We start from the raw sequence: 15,624 nt of genomic DNA, 5'->3' as shown, positions 1-15,624 counted from the left end.
GGCCCCATTTGTAAGAAAGTGATTAAATGGGTCAAATCATTCGATCAGTGCTTTTTGCAACGACTTAACAAATTTTTCGGTGTTTTCTACAATGAATTAACGAGTTGGTGGTTTCCTGCAAAGCAAATGTGGTGGTTTCGAATGGCCTCGATCGAGAGCGATCTTATCACCTTTGTGGTTCGTCTACTTGCTCTGGCGTCTACCACCTTTACCAAAAGGTGGCACAGATAATACGTAAGCCGGTAGTTGTCCATGGATCAACTTCGTCCTCCAAAACAAAGGTAATTGCAAAAGCAAAGGGATCTGATAATCTCATCAGCAGGACAGCGAGATTACACTCATATGGAGTAGCACTGCACTAATTAATCGCGCTGGTGTCGCCTCGCGGCCTGATCTTTTTCCTCACCGCCGCCGAAAGGTCGAGAGACGGACATGCACAAGGTAACTGAGCTCTTACAAATGGCTTAACAACCATGGTTTCCCATGTAATCTTCCTTCCTCCTCTAAACAAATTGTTTCCGTATGGTTTAGGCCCCAGCAGAGACAGGGATGATGATGGAGTTGGGCAGCTTTCTTTTCGAGAATTTTCGTCCCCGGTCCCCGTCGTTATCGTTGCTTTGAGCCGGCCACTTCGTTCAGATCATCAGATGACATGGAAAGCGATGAGCAAGGAGCTTTCGACGTCGACCGGAGGGAGAGTCCACACCGGCCATCCAACATGCGGCAGTGCCCAGTAGGATGGTCCGCTGGGCTGATCGGTGCCATATCACCCAGAGGAAATAGTAGGCGCCATGGCCGGCTATCGCCCCGGGCCCCGCCTGCATATCCCCCCGCCGTGATCTCCCGTGGCACCGCGCCGGCCAGCCCCAGCCGGCCAGCTAGCTGCTCACTTTCGGCGGCCGTGCCGTGTGTGGTCGCCATCACGTACGCCAGTTCGATCCAGCACCACCGTGCCATGTGTGACCCCTGCAGGCTGCAGCTACAGGCTATCATCTTCCTAACATGCTCTCTCGACACTGCTATCTCGTTGGACAAACACAAGCTTCCTAAAGGTGACGGCTGAGGCGCCGCAAATGGAGCTACGGAGTTGCTGGCCGCAGGGACCGGAGTGGGATGATTGGAGCCCATGACCCGGAAGCGATGGTGAGGTGGCGCCACGGCTAGGGCGGTGGAGAGGGGCCCACCTAACAGTGCCCATGATCGGACTCGGACAGCGATGTGCACGGAGTTCCACTTCCACCTGTGAGTGACGTGTGATGTGCCTCCATGTCGGACTGCGGCCACATGCAATTTAATACTCGTAAGTACAGGAGCTGATCCACCTCAGCGTTTTGTTTGGCCGGCCAAACGACAAGCCAGGATTTATGCAAAAGCAGGTTGCTTGATTGAAAGATAAGCAAACTTGGTCTTGTGGCCTAGATTTTTTATTTATTTTTGGCTGCATTTGGCATCACTCCGGTTTATAAAGTGACGAAACAAAATTTCCTTTGGCTGCTCCATCATTGTCATACAAACACATGAATTATTAAGAGCTTTGGTAAGTTGGAGAAAAAGATTGGTCATGCATATTGCGGATGGTCTCCGATAGGTTGAGCATAGCCTAAGTCCTAAGGGCATCTCCAAGGCGGACCCGTAAGCCTCTCGTAATCGTCCGGACTGTGTTGTCTGGACCGCGAAAGTCATCCAACACTGACCTGTATCAGTTAGCGGGGTGGTCCGGACGCAATTTCTCCCGCAAATTGGAGACAAAAATGTGGGAGGTTTGCGGGAGTCCGGACACCCGAAACATAGGACTTGAAGGCCTTGCAACATACGTCCACATGATTACAGCCCACAAAGAAGTTACCAAACCAGGCCCGTAGCTCATAGGTCTGGCCCGAAACCCCAGTGGGCTAGCTCGCCTGCTAATCCCTTGAATCGTTCACGCGCGCTGAGCCGCCGTGCCGCCGCCGCCGCCGCCAGAATTCGCGAAACCAGCGGCGCAGCCTGAGAGATGGAGCGCGGCGTGCGGGAGCTGTGGGCGGAGTCGCGCGAGCTGCTGGGCCTCCACTCACCGGACGCCGTGGCGCGCGCCGACCTGCCGCCGACCCCGCTCGCCTTCCTCCGCGACCACGTCTCCCCGGGCCGCCCGCTCCTCGTCTCCGCCGCCGCCACCCGCCACTGGCCCGCCGCCTCGCTCTGGCCCACCGAATCCTACCTCCCCGACGCGCTCCGCTCCACCGACGTCTCCGTCCACCTCACCCCGGACGGCCGCGCCGACGCCCTCGCCCCGCACCCGCGCCGCCCCGGCGCCAGTTGCTTCGCGTCGGCGCACGTCCGCCGGGTCGGCTTCCCCGCCGCCGTGCGGCTCATCAGGGGCTCCGACCCGGCCGCCGGCCTGGTGGCGTACGCGCAGCAGCAGGACGACTGCCTGCGCGGGGAGTACGCGGCGGTGGCCCGCGACGTGGACGCGCACGTGCCCTGGGCCAGCGAGGCGCTCGGCTGCCTCCCCGAGGCCGTCAACCTCTGGATCGGCAACTCCTGCTCCGTCACCTCCTTCCACAAGGACCACTACGACAACATCTACGCCGTCCTCTCCGGCGAGAAGCATTTCCTCCTCCTGCCCCCCACCGAGCACCACCGCCTCCACGTCCGCGACTACCCCGCCGCCCGCTACGTGCCGGTGGAGGAAGGGGAGGAGGTGCCGAAGCTTAGGCTGGAGATGGAAGAGCCCGAGAGGGTCGTGCCCTGGAGCAGCGTGGACCCGTACCCGGCATCGCCGGAGGAGATGGCGGCGCAGGTCTCATCCTGCCCGCTCTACTTCAAGGGGCCCAGGCCGATTCGCTGCACCGTCCGCGCCGGCGAGATTCTCTACTTGCCGAGCATGTGGTTTCACCATGTCAGCCAGAGCCCCGGGCCTAACGGGCTCACCATTGCCGTCAATTACTGGTATGACATGCAGTTTGACATCAAGTATGCCTACTTTAACTTCCTGAGGTCGCTGGAGATCAAAGATTCTCCATTGGAGAACAATGATGATGCTTTCGAAGGTGAGCTCGAGGAGAAGAACGAATGAGCTCATGGGTTTGTGATCATATTGGCGTTCCGGACAATGCCGCATAGGCAGTATTAGCAGTATATGGCTCGGTTTTTCGTTGCCATTATCTAACAGTTCTTCAAGTTTCTGAAGTAGTTATCCAGAGCATGGATCTGGATTACTGGCGGTGTATGTTATGCCAAATTGCACATCAGGATTGATCTGTTAGCAAAAGAACATTTTGGAAGGTGTTAAACTTTATCCAGAAAGGGCAGCATGGGTTCTTCTTTCGTCCAATGGCTTACATTCTGCAGGTCTAGAAACGGCATCTTGAGTAAATTATGCATGAGACATTTGAGCAGGCAGATGAATCAGACGGAAGACAACACAATGTCAGTTGATGAACTATTCTGACAGTGTTAGCTCTGGTGCTGGTAATGTAAAGTTGCTACCAATTCTGCAACCGATACATATTTTTCTTCAGTTAATTTCTTTGTAACAAAACTCTGTAAACTTCTCTTTTTACTAACATAAGGTGTTGAAGTGAAATGTACTTCTTGAATTTGGATATACGCGGTTGATTCATTTTGTGTTAATTTGATTCTTCTTGGTGACTGTTCTGAACATATTCTTTCTGAATTTTCAGTCGTCATAACATAATCTGATTCTGCAGTGAAAACAAAACACCCAAATTCTAAAACTGCTAGTGTGATATTTCTCATGTAGGCATCCAAAAACATAGATTTACAACATTTCCCTTTACATAAATAGCTTGTGATTTTGTAAATTAGACTGATGTTGTGGCTTCTGTTTCACTTATTAAGTACAAATAACTAGCACCGGTGTAGTTGTAACACAACAAAATTGGCAGAATAAAAGTTACAATTCGTGAACATGCAGCCTCCTGATTCTGAAAAGTCGTTCCAAGCAGTTTCGTCAAGTTGCTTTGGCCAGCTCCCGGTCCACAGCCACCTTCAGAAAACTGCCTTCCTCGACCACCATCTGCACCGGCAGGAAGCCGAGCCCGTTAGCCACAGCGAGCATCACCTCCTTCATCTCAGCCCGGAACTCCTCAAGGTCCACCGTGCCATTGCCGTCTCGGTCGAACCTCGCAAACAGGCCACGGTAAAGCTCGACAAGCTCACCACGGCTCATGGCGGACTCATCAACGCCAAAGTGCTTCTCGAGAACCCTGAGGCTCATGAGCTCCTGGGCCATCTCGGAGTACGACAGCAGGCCATCATGGTTGGTGTCGAGGGCCGCAAACCGGCCGTCCACGGATGAATGGAAGGCGCCTTCGTCCTCGACGAAGCTCTGGACGGTCTTGCCATCAAGGATTTCTACACTCATGTTGTTTCTCAGGATGTGGATGTGGCAAAGTTGTGTTCTGGTTTGGCTCTGAGGGAATGTGAAGCTGGTGTGTGCTGTTTAAATAGGCTACTTAGCAGATGGTTTTTCATGGATATTTCAGTGCCATGTTGCCAACTGCTAACTGGTTTCGACCCGGTCAGAAGTAGCCTGTGGTTTTGGGGCATTTCAGTGCTATACTATATTGGCATGTTGCCAACTGCTATCACTAGCTTCGGTGGTGAGAAGCGGCCTGTGGATTTTAGTACAGTATGTTGTATGCTATGGGCATGAATACTTTTGCAGATGCTAGCTGTTGTGACATTTAATTTGTTTCAAGCCGTCATTTGCGAAATCTGAGAAAAAAAAAAGTCTGTGGTTCACCCGGCTTTGGCAGTGGAGCAACTTATTTTATCCCAATTATATTATTTGAACCACAAAGTACGAATTAAAGCGAATACGAAAATGCACCCGCTCTAACTATCTGTCCTGGTGGTGCATGTTATGGAATCTTGCTAAATCGTTATGGAATCCTATACTTAAAATTCATAGCTTGCCCCGATCTACTTTTATACAGTGATCCTTGTTTGAAAAAGGATTCGTATACACAAGGAAAGTTCTAACAAACGGTCCACTTAGGTTTGAGGGAGTTTTCAAAGCATAGTAACACATTTATTGTTCTTGCAAAGATTTTTGGTGGAAGTTTCATTCTTCCACTTCCATTCTTACTTGAGCGTAGTTTAATTTACCTGCTTGAATTCAATAACATTGATCTGATATACCTGTTGGTTCCAAGAATATATTGTTAGATTCACAGATGCAGGCAAGGACCTAGGCATAGCACCTAGCTGAGCATGCCCACTGGAATTAAATTCAAGATACCATTGCAACCAGCACATTAAAATCGATTCTTACATGATCAGTTGAGTGAAGTTATATGTAATACTTCCTCTGTTCACTTTTATAAGGCCTTGAAGACATTTCAGACAATGTGCAAAACTGCCTATTTTGAGTTGTCTGAAACAACTTACAAAAGTGAACGAGGGAGTAATATTTCTGTTGGTTATATGAAATCCGAGATCAGTTGATTTGCTAATCTTTTCTGGTTGGCAGTCCCTCAAAAACTCATGGCACTTGTTTAACACTTCTTGCTCCGCAATGTCCATGTACAACTCAGTTAACTGAACTCTGCTTTGTTTCTTTTCCTTCAAACTGCAAAACACCTTTTAGTGCCTCCCAGTAATACTTGCCACTTTGATCTCCTGGTGCCGGTTCAGCGAAACTTGGTCTGCAATGCCCATGTACAACTCAAGTGACTAAACTCTGCTTTGTTTCTATTTCCTCACAAGCTGCAATTTTATGAATTCTAGAATTATGATAACTCTGAAAAGCACTCACAGCTTAATTTATTCATACATTTCAATGTAATGTGATTTGTGAATTATTTGGGATCAAAGATGTAGTGGGCTTGTGGTGATCTCACTGACTCATATTTGGGGCATGAGCTTAACAAAAAAAGTCGATGTTACGTAACCTCTCTTTTAATAGAATTGTAATATGCTTCTATTGAACTTATCTTTGTCGATAGTGAGAACACGCATTGCACGTTCAAGATTACTAGTATAGGAAAACATCGTCATTGCAGCATATCTGACATGTACAGTATTCGTCCCAAATACAAACGCACGCAAGATCCGCTCTCACCTCAACCTGGGAACTGACTGCAGGGCACGACAGGCTAACACGAGCTACCACACTCCAAGCGCGCTTATCTTCTTTTGCTGTTACCACCGTCGTCCATGCTTCACCATGAAAAACGTAGATTCTTTTCTAACGAACCAACAAATTGAACGAGGCATTTCATATCCACGGCTCTCCGCCATCATATGTCTGCCGAAAGGAAGTTGTCGGACAAGGTAACCTGGACATCAAGAAATGAAGGAGTCAACATATTATTCATCAAAAGAAGCTCAAGCCATACCCCAAAGCTCTCTTCGTGAATCTAGTTAAGTTTTTTTTTTGAGAACAGTGAACCTAGTTAAGTTAGAATGAGGAATAGAGATTGGTTACCTTCTCTCCCAACTTAAACGGTGCCAGGCCTCTGTATGGGCAAGTGCTGCATCGGAACGCATCGCCCAACCCACACTGAAATTGAAGTTTCACAGAGGAATGTAAGATATAATCAGTCGGTGACTTGAGAGCCAGTTGACTAGTGGGAATCACCAGTGGCGTTGTATGTCTACTTACACTGCCGCAAGCTGACACAGGGTTATCGATCTGTTCTGCAGTCAGCCCCAGCTTCTCCACCTTCTGCTCAGCCTCAGCTCTGCCACAACTGCAATTCTTGCATGCCTTCTTTGTGGCTCCCACTTCACAATCTCCGACTGGTGAAACAACAGCCAACAATTTTAGCATCTAAACCTGAATTAAACATCTTCACAAGAGTAAAACAAGGTTAGAGGGTTTGTTGGCTATACCAACTGGAAGCTGTGGTTTCTTCAAGTCCTCCTCGGTCAAGAGGCTGTCTTCGTCAATCAGTTCATTGCCGTCATCGATTTCAATCTTTGGAAGAGCCTTTATTGCTTTTCTCAGGGGGGAGGAAGAACCTATACTCCAAGATGGCTTCTTTGCCTTGATCTGCAAGTGATTCGAGTTAGCACTCATCAATAGAGAAAAAGCATGTACATCAGCCTTAACACAATGCGTCTTACTCACAGTAACAGACTGCATGCTATCCTGTGAGCTTGTTGCAGAAGCGTCCACTTCACCAAAACCGCCCATGAGTAGCTGGCGCTCGATATAATTGCTTGGCTAATGCAGAGAAAATTAAAAAATCAGGTTGTGCCAAATTAAAATCACAAGACAATGGATGTAAGCAAAAACTGTTCCGTGAATTACCTTCTGATCAGAGGAGGGTGTGAAGCTCTGTACCAACACAATTCCACCAGCTTTCAGCACTCGGCTAATTTCAGCAACCAACTGATCCCCGAAGCTCTCCACATTTTTAATGACAGACAGGACAGCACCAACGGATGCATCATCAAAAGGAAACTTCCCACCTGACCCATGTTCACAACAAAGGTTTATAACAGGTTCATGACATACTTAAGTTTTAATGCAAGGATGTGACATGTTCAAATTTAAGCCTAAGTAAGAGTCGTCGAAAGCTAAAACAATGAAATGTCTACTACTCCCAGATTAGTGAAATGAAATACACAAAACTTGGGTTGTTAAGAAAGACTTGGCTGAAACACGGTGTCTGTAATAGCTCATTCATATATTACTCTATGAGTGGTAGCCTGATAGGCCAATTGTTTGGTGAGATGGTATATATTTTTCTTATGATCGAAGTGAGAATATAGACACCTCTCTTTTAATTTCTCAACCAGTTAGTGTGCGTTTCCTTTGTGTATTCTTTACATGTATAGAGTAACACTTGTGCGGTTGGCAATTATCATACATGTAGAATACCCTTGAACGCACTAAAGTCTAATGAGCACCGGGCGGTCTCGAATTTGATTCCAAGCTACCGCTCGAGAAACACTATCCTCTCAGATGTTTTTTGTATAATAATGTAAACATGCAGAGGTCCTAACCAAGCTTAGCTTAGGCATACGCGCGAGCGAAATCGCGGGTTCGGGTTCGGGTAACAGGGGAAAGGGGCGAGGAGCTTTTACCGGGCGAGGCGCACTGTGTGATGACGACGACCTCCTCCGGCGGAGTATTTAACCAAAAACTACCACAATTCGCCGCGGAAACGTGACAGAAAACTACCACTTTACGATTTTGTTCCGAAAAATACCACTTTTTTATTAATCCGTGGCAGAAAACTACCAAATGTGAAAACTGCTCGCTTTGCCTGGGTTAAACCCGAATCTGACTGCCCGACCCCACACATAAGCGGGCTAAAAATGCAATCGGGTCCCTAGTTTTTCTTCAAAAAAGCAATCGGGTCCCTCCACCCACTGCCATGGTCCCGGCCGTCCTCATTCTCCTTCCCCTCCACCTGCCGACTGCACCCACCGCGGCAGCTCCGCCACCACGCCGCCGTTGGGCAGCTCGCTGCCCGGGCACCGCCCCGTCAGCAGCTCCAGCAGCACCACCCCGAGCGCGTACACGTCGCCCTTCTGCGACGCCCACGGCCGGGACGCCGGCGCCTCGGGCGCGCGGTACCCCGCCGAGCTCGCCGCCGGCGACGACGTGCCCAGCTGCGCCAGCCCGCAGTCAGCGAGGCGCGCCTCGCCCGATGTTGGTGCTCTTGATGTTGCCGTGCGCCAGCTTGGGCGTCAGCCCGCCGCCCAGTCCAGCGGCGTCCGGCCCCCACCGTCCAGCACCAGCATCCCGCCGCCGGCCTCCACCCACTGCCGCACCGCCGCGCCCGCGGCCCCCTCCTCCGCGTCGCGGCCGCCTCTGCCATGGTTGCACGACGAGCTGGAGGACCCGAACCCGCCGGACATGTGGAGGGACCCGATTGCATTTTTAGCCCGCTTATGTGTGGGGTCGGACAGTCAGATTCGGGTTTAACCCAAGCAAAGCGAGCAATTTTCACACTTGGTAGTTTTTTGTCACGGATTAATAAAAAAGTGGTAATTTTCGGGACAAAATCGTAAAGTGGTAGTTTTCTGTCACGTTTCCGCGAATTGTGGTAGTTTTTGGTTAAATACTCACTCCCGCGAGACCCCCGCGGCCGCCGCCAGGTCCCCCACCGCGCGAAGCGGCAGGGCCAGCTCGTCCGTCACCGCGAGCGCTGCCGCCGCCGCCGCCATGGACCCGGATCGAATCACCTGCAAACGGTGCGAGCAACGGCAGCCGGATTGGTTAACGCCCCTGGCCAAAAACTAAGGTCCCCTTCGGAAGTTGCCGAATGGAGGACCTGCTCGAGGAGGTCCTCGTTCCTGCCTCCGGCGGCTTCTTCCTTCGCAGCAACGACGGACCGAGAGAGGTGAGGCGAGGCCGGCGGCGGCTGGTGGCGGCGAGAGACGGGTGGCCTCGAGCAGGGGGTGGCAGAGGACCGCCACGTGGTCACGGGTAAGCGATGAGAATGACGGCGGCGGGGTGGCGGCGGCGGCGCCCGACGCACTGTGTGGAGCCGTGGAGGAGAACGGGAGGAAGAGGCCGACTCGTGCGTGAGGAGAGGGAACGGCTGGGCCGAACAGCTGAACCGTTCATTTTTCATTTCGCGGTGGCAGAGGGTGTAATTTCTGTCAACTCCGCGAAACGAATGAATACACACCTTCTCCAGCTCCAGCAAAATGCACTTTGCAGTTTTATCAACTCATCATGCTCCCCCTATGATTAAAAAAAAAAACTCATCATACTCCCCCTTTCAAAAAAATAAAAACTCATCATACTCCCTTTCAAAAAAAAAAACTCATCATACTCAAAAAAGGAAAAAACTCATCATACTCCCGTAGCACATTTTAAATTTTTTAAAAATTCTAAAAAAAATACTCGCATATCCATATATAACATCAATGTATGTTGTCATAAAATTTCAAATTTAGATTCAAATTTAGCACAGGAAACAAAAATAACAAATTCGACACCAAATAGTACATAACATAAGTTAGGTTTTAGATTTGAAGCATTATCACATTGATGTCAAATTTGACATTTCTACATCTCAAGCAAAATTTTGAATTTTAATATGATTTTTTGTGACACACATACAGTGATGTTATGTCAATGTGCTAAATTATTTTAAAAATATATTCTAAATTGTGCTAAGCTATCCGACGCACCGGTAGCACCACAAGGGCGGGTGGGATACATCCCCTTGTTGAACATATTATGTGCATGTATCTGTTAGGATAATCTCCTACTGGCCCCGCCTATAGTTTCCTTGTATATATGAGGCTGAGGGCTGCCCTTGTACTTATATACGTGCACTGTGCACCCGATCAATACATCGAGAGTTGCATTGCCTTCAACATGGTATCGGTACTTGACACTCACTCGGCTGGACCTGTAGTACGCCGTCCAGCAGGTGTGTCTCCACATGCACGCCCCTCGCGACACTCACTGGAACCTGGTGAAGCGGATTCTTCGGTACATCCGCGGCACCATGACCCTGGGTCTTACGTTGACGGCCTCGCCATCGACCGACCTTGTTGCCTACAGTGACGCCGATTGGGCCGGCTGTCCGGACACCCGTAGCTCTACTTCCGGCTACTGCGTCTACCTGGGGCCCTCGCTCATATCGTGGTCGTCTAAACGACAACCCACGGTATCCCGCTCCAGTGCTGAGGTTGAGTATCGTGCTGTGGCCAATGCCGTCGCCGAGTGCTCGTGGCTCCGGCAGCTTCTCCAGGAGTTGCTTCTTGATGTTCCGAAGGCCACCATTGTCTACTGTGACAATGTCTCTGCAGTCTACCTCTCCGCCAACCTCGTTTATCATCGTCGCACGAAGCATATTGAGCTCGACATTCACTTCGTGCGAGAGCAGGTGGCTGTTGGGCGCATTCGTGTCCTTCATGTTCCCACCGCTCAGCAGTTTGCCGATGTTATGACCAAGGGGTTACCGACGCCTACATTTGAGGAGTTCCGGTCCAGTCTATGCGTCACTAGTGACGTATCGACTGCGGGGGGGGGGGGGGGGGGGGGGGGGGTTGAACATATTATGTGCATGTATCTGTTAGGATAATCTCCTACCGGCCCCGCCTCTAGTTTCTTTGTATAGATGAGGCTGAGGGCTGCCCTTGTACTTATATACGTGCACCGTGCATCCGATTAATACATCGAGAGTTGCATTGCCTTCAACACCCCTCAGCAGAACTGCAGTGTTCGGCATGGGGGATCTGAACATGCCTTTCCAACTCCAGATAAATCACGTTAGTCTTAATGTATTCCCTGAAAAAATAGTAGTCTACATGATAGCTACAAGGAAATGAGGAATACACCTACTTGAACCCAACTACGAGGTCGCAGTTCACGGAATGGGGCACTCCCTACAAAGATCATGAGAATATACGGGAGCATGAGCATTCAAGCGCTCCATTTGGGCATGGTTCATGGATGGTCTAGTCCATTCAAGGTCTAGTCCATTCACTAGTTGTGAAGAGATGAATTCTGGTGCAAGTTCAACCTGTACGGGACTTGTACCAAAAAACTGGTATATATAGCAAATTATCCTTTTTTAGGGGTATTATCCTTCTTTTTCTACTTTGGAATTGGTGAGGTTTGTTAGAATTAAGCCCAATTAGTGGCAGTCCCATGTGCACATGTGGCCCATCCTAAATTATGAAAATAAGTGTTGCACAAAATTTAGTCTCACACTGTCAAGCCAAGGAGGTGGAGAGCGCGCGCCCATGGATTTTCGTGTAACTTGCGACGAGGGACGGTGTGGCGTGGTGTGTGACTACTAGCCAATAAATATCCACTTATATTTTTGCTAAATCATGCTATTATCCCTCATGTAATCCGAGCATGTGAAATGTGATTTAACCTGGTTAATTCGAGCAATTAGGGTGGCAGCTTCACATTGCACTATTGGTCAAATTAATACTTTTGTTACTGTGATTTATAGTCTTTGATCACAACTGTTTCCAAATTACTGGTATATAAGGACCATGAGACATCTTTGTTTGGGACACCTGAAATTCATCCATTTTTCCTTCTTCCCCATTTGCAGAGTACTCAACCTCCCAAACCTAGCTGACTCTTCTCCTTCGCATGCACCAAGGAGAGGACTAGCGACATCCCCGTTCTTTTGTCGTTAGAAGAACCTACACCGTGGGGGCAAGGGGCAAGTATTCTAGACAGTGCAACCACTTGCTGCGTTGCGTCAAGTTCTGCATCAATCCTGCCCTACTATGCTCGTTATGCGACAACTTCCTTCATAAGAACAACAATTTTATCCATGGACATGGACCCTGGATACCCAACATGAATGAGCCCGATTTGGATGTGCTTTTGTGTTCATGGGCAGGGCCCAAACCCGACCCCACTAATCATGGGTATTGCGCGGGCATAGTTCCGTACCAATTGGCATGCCCAAATCTTTCGAGATATTCTGACTCATTGGACAATATTTTCTGATGCCTACCCATCATAATTAACTTTAATCTAAGCAAAAAAGGCAAAGCAAATTACACCCTCTGTAAAGAAATATAAAAACGTTAAAAGCGTGTTTGGTAACAACAGGGAGAGGCAAATGGGAGTTTAGGGATGGGAGTTTGTCAAGGGATTAGACATGGGAAAATTATTTTAACTCCCATTCCTTTGTTTGGCATGTGAAGGTAATTTAAGGTGGGAATTTAAGAGAGAATTCATTGCAGGATTAGGTAGAGGAATAAACAACTTTCAACCTGCATGCCTCTTGCGAACCAACCTGTGGTTGGATGGTTAGAGGGACCGTGGTATCCCCAACCCACCGGGTTCAAATCCTGGTACTTGCATTTATTGCTGGATTTATTTTAGGGTTTCCGGCGATGCGCATTCAGTGGGAGGAGACGTTCCCGTCGATGACGAGGCGCCTATGGTGACTTCGTAAATCTCAAGATGATACGCCGGCTCAGTCTTTCGGAGGTGCTCATAGGGGTAGGGTGTGCGTGTGTGCGTTCATAGGGGTGAGTGTATGCGCGTGTATATGAGCGCTTGTATCTGTACTGATATTCAAAAAAAAAACCCTGCATGCCTCTCCTCACGGACGTGTGAACTAAAAAAACGTTTTTTTCTCTATCAATTCCCAATCACCAGTTAAATTATTATTTCTCTATCAATTCCCAATCACCAATTAAATTACCAGGGGTCCCAGGGAAGAGATTCGAAGGAGTTGGACCTGTTATTTTCTCTTCCGTTTCCCTCCTTAATTCCCATGTCTTTGAATCAATCAAGGGATTTAAAGTGTCACTTACTTTAAACTCCCATCCCTGTCTCCGAGCTGTTAGATCACTAAAGTAGGTGATCTAAACGCTCTCATATTTCTTTACGAAGGGAGTACTTCACAAAAATTTACTCGCGCCCAACCCTTCCATCTTGTAAAAGATGATCCACCCTCGTCTCATCAGGTTACACTTCTCGGAGAATTGCAGAACCCCAACATGGTTATTTGATGTCGGGTTATGTTATTTTACAAGAATTTCAGAGGGCTTTTTTATTGTGTTCTTGTAAGAATGGGTGACCAATAATTGATATGTGCTTTTGTTGTTTACTGAGGTATTATGTATACATGTCAAGATCATATCAGTGCAGTTTAGACAAGGGCATAGTTTTCTATCCGATGTTTTTTTTTCAGGTGGGCAAATAATGCTTCCATGGATATGGGTATGGACTCGGTATGTTTCAACTCGAGACGAGCCCATCCCATTGCCATCCTTATGGATTCAGGATGTGACACTATGTTGCGGATTAAAATCACAACGCAACCCCCGTGAGCATGTTAACTGAGAAAAAAAAGAGGTTCAAGATAAAACTGAGAAGAAAAAATGTGACAAAGGGATCAAAATATACAGGTGGACCTTCATTGACATTTCATATTGCCATGCGTACAGGAACTTGAGACTAACTTTGAACTGAAAAACTCAACACGGACACGATCGATGCTAAGACGATTTATTCCACTGGTCCACCCACGCCGCGCGTAGCCAAATCCGGCGAAGAACACTCACATGAACTTCTTCTTGGGCCTCAGCTGAAAATGAGCACAAATCAGATCAAACCATCCAATAAACTTCGACCACAAGATGTCAAGAATCGCTAGCCGAAAAACAAACGAACCTCGTTGCTGTGGCCGCACTTCTTCTTGCGGCAGTTGGTCGCGCGGGCAGGAAGGCGCGCGTAGCACCTGCATGCAACGAAGAGCAACATCAGTCCATCGTAGCAGGCATGAATGCATGCATGTCATATGGAGATGGGAATCTATGGGTGCGTGGTACATCGTATATACGTACTTGCGGCAGACCATTCTCTTCTCGTTGTACTTGAGCGCGAGCTGCAGGAGGTTGGGCGGGACTCCGGTGGGGCGGCCGCCGCGGCTGCCCCCGCGGAGGCGCAGCACCAGGTGGAGCGTCGACTCCTTCTGGATGTTGTAGTCGGCCAGCGTGCGGCCCTCCTCCAGCTGCTTCCCGGCGAAGATCAGCCGCTGCTGGTCCGGCGGTATACCTGCACAACAGATGTACATCAAGTAGAGCAGATCAAGAGAGAAGTTAACAGATGCGCCCGGATCGAAAATTGGCGGCGAAGATCCCAGGCCGGCAGATCATTCAATTCATACGTACCTTCCTTGTCCTGGATCTTGGCCTTGACATTGTCGATGGTGTCGCTGCTCTCGACCTCGAGGGTGATGGTCTTCCCGGTCAGGGTCTTGACAAAGATCTGCATCTTGCAGGGACGGCCAACGGCGCGCTCGCACTCGCTCGAGAGGTAGGGTTCGCGTGCTTCGGTGGCCGTGATGGGAATGAGGAATGGCAGTAGTGCATGGCGCCCTTATATAGAGCCAGGGGGAGGGGAGGAAAAGCAGGCGCTACGAAAGCCCTTCGCATGCATGGATGATCGCAACTAATTAGTCCGCGCGTATCGTAACTGCAGTAATAATTAAGGTACTTAATTAACATCGCCCCACGGATACGGCGTTAACCGCTCGTCAAGATCATGGGGATTGCATAGCTAGTTTTTCCCCTAAAACCTAAAAAGTGCAGCTGTGCTCGTTAGCGCTCACGAGCACACATGTCTCCGTGCCGTCGGATCTTAATCGCGTCCATCAGGTGTCCCGCTGTCGGTTTCATTGCTCGCGCGGTGCCACCTGGTCGGCCCGTTGCCCGTTGGGTGGGAGCGGCGGTTCCGGGTCCCACCACTTCCCCTCCTCTCGCGTCCACCCCCTCCCACTTCTCTCGTTCATTTCGAAATTGCAAGTCTCTCCTTGCCCGTTTCTCTCAATCCCCCCAAATCCCGCAATCTCCCACCCCCAAATCCGCCACCATTCGTCCCACCAGGGGTGGAGCGATTCACGGCGAAGGGGAGGTAGCGAGCGGCGCACGGCGACCAGGTGCGGGCGGCGATTCACAGCGAGGGGGAGGTTGCCAACGGCGCGCGGCGACCAGGTGCGGGCGGCGTTTCCTGGCGAGGGGTGGGAGACCAGCGGCGCGCGGCCACCAGGTGCTTATGCGGTGTTAGCCAGTGCTGCGGCGCCGCCCACGGCGTGGAGCACAGGTCGTCGGAAGGGAAGCAGCAGCCGTCCAAGTAGCCGAGGCGTGACAGGGGAGGAACGGCCGCTGCGAGCGCCGTGCCGTTCGCGCAGGTCAGAGTCGCGCATAGGTCGACCA

General features: G+C 49.7%; 4 protein-coding genes across 4 annotated transcripts; 1 reads left to right on the top strand and 3 right to left on the bottom strand.

Annotated features, from left to right (window-relative positions):
- Positions 1-1,557: 1,557 nt before the first annotated feature.
- On the top strand, positions 1,558-3,586 carry LOC109758487 (lysine-specific demethylase JMJ32). The gene has a single exon (XM_020317345.4). It carries the CDS (start codon positions 1,994-1,996, stop codon positions 3,053-3,055), a length of 1,062 nt encoding a protein of 353 aa, XP_020172934.1. The 5' UTR covers positions 1,558-1,993; the 3' UTR covers positions 3,056-3,586.
- A 122-nt stretch (positions 3,587-3,708) lies between these two features.
- On the bottom strand, positions 3,709-4,711 carry LOC109758477 (uncharacterized). Its single transcript, XM_020317335.4, has one exon. The coding sequence runs from the start codon at positions 4,364-4,366 to the stop codon at positions 3,953-3,955; it is 414 nt and encodes a 137-aa protein (XP_020172924.1). The 5' UTR covers positions 4,367-4,711; the 3' UTR covers positions 3,709-3,952.
- A 1,244-nt stretch (positions 4,712-5,955) lies between these two features.
- Positions 5,956-9,554, bottom strand: LOC109758478 (anamorsin homolog). The gene is given in 9 exon segments (XM_073498644.1): positions 5,956-6,284; positions 6,434-6,508; positions 6,611-6,747; positions 6,841-7,000; positions 7,079-7,174; positions 7,262-7,422; positions 8,041-8,071; positions 9,028-9,147; positions 9,237-9,554. Coding segments are annotated over 9 exon segments (1,122 nt in total). The 5' UTR covers positions 9,540-9,554; the 3' UTR covers positions 5,956-6,245.
- Positions 9,555-13,853: 4,299 nt separating this feature from the next.
- Positions 13,854-14,683, bottom strand: LOC109758476 (ubiquitin-ribosomal protein eL40 fusion protein-like). The gene is made up of 4 exons (XM_020317334.2): positions 14,581-14,683; positions 14,254-14,464; positions 14,081-14,147; positions 13,854-13,994 (listed from the first exon to the last, which is right to left on the bottom strand). The coding sequence occupies exons 1-4, from the start codon at positions 14,681-14,683 to the stop codon at positions 13,968-13,970; spliced, it is 408 nt and encodes a 135-aa protein (XP_020172923.1). The 3' UTR covers positions 13,854-13,967.
- Between the last annotated feature and the right edge of the window lie 941 nt (positions 14,684-15,624).

This window comes from Aegilops tauschii, chromosome 5 (assembly GCF_002575655.3).
Source record: "Aegilops tauschii subsp. strangulata cultivar AL8/78 chromosome 5, Aet v6.0, whole genome shotgun sequence".
Classification (NCBI taxonomy): domain Eukaryota; kingdom Viridiplantae; phylum Streptophyta; class Magnoliopsida; order Poales; family Poaceae; genus Aegilops; species Aegilops tauschii.
Note: the sequence above shows the minus strand (reverse complement) of the source record. Positions and strands in the feature narration are given on the sequence as shown.

Coding starts and splice junctions, on each gene's coding strand:
- LOC109758487 (XM_020317345.4), top strand. CDS start 1,994: ATGGAGCGCGGCGTGCGGGAGCTGTGGGCGGAGTCGCGCGAGCTGCTG.
- LOC109758476 (XM_020317334.2), bottom strand. CDS start 14,683: ATGCAGATCTTTGTCAAGACCCTGACCGGGAAGACCATCACCCTCGAG. Junction 14,148..14,253: donor AAGAGAATGGTCTGCCGCAA/GTACGTATATAC, acceptor CGTTGCATGCAG/GTGCTACGCGCGCCTTCCTG. Junction 13,995..14,080: donor AGTGCGGCCACAGCAACGAG/GTTCGTTTGTTT, acceptor GCTCATTTTCAG/CTGAGGCCCAAGAAGAAGTT.
- LOC109758477 (XM_020317335.4), bottom strand. CDS start 4,366: ATGAGTGTAGAAATCCTTGATGGCAAGACCGTCCAGAGCTTCGTCGAG.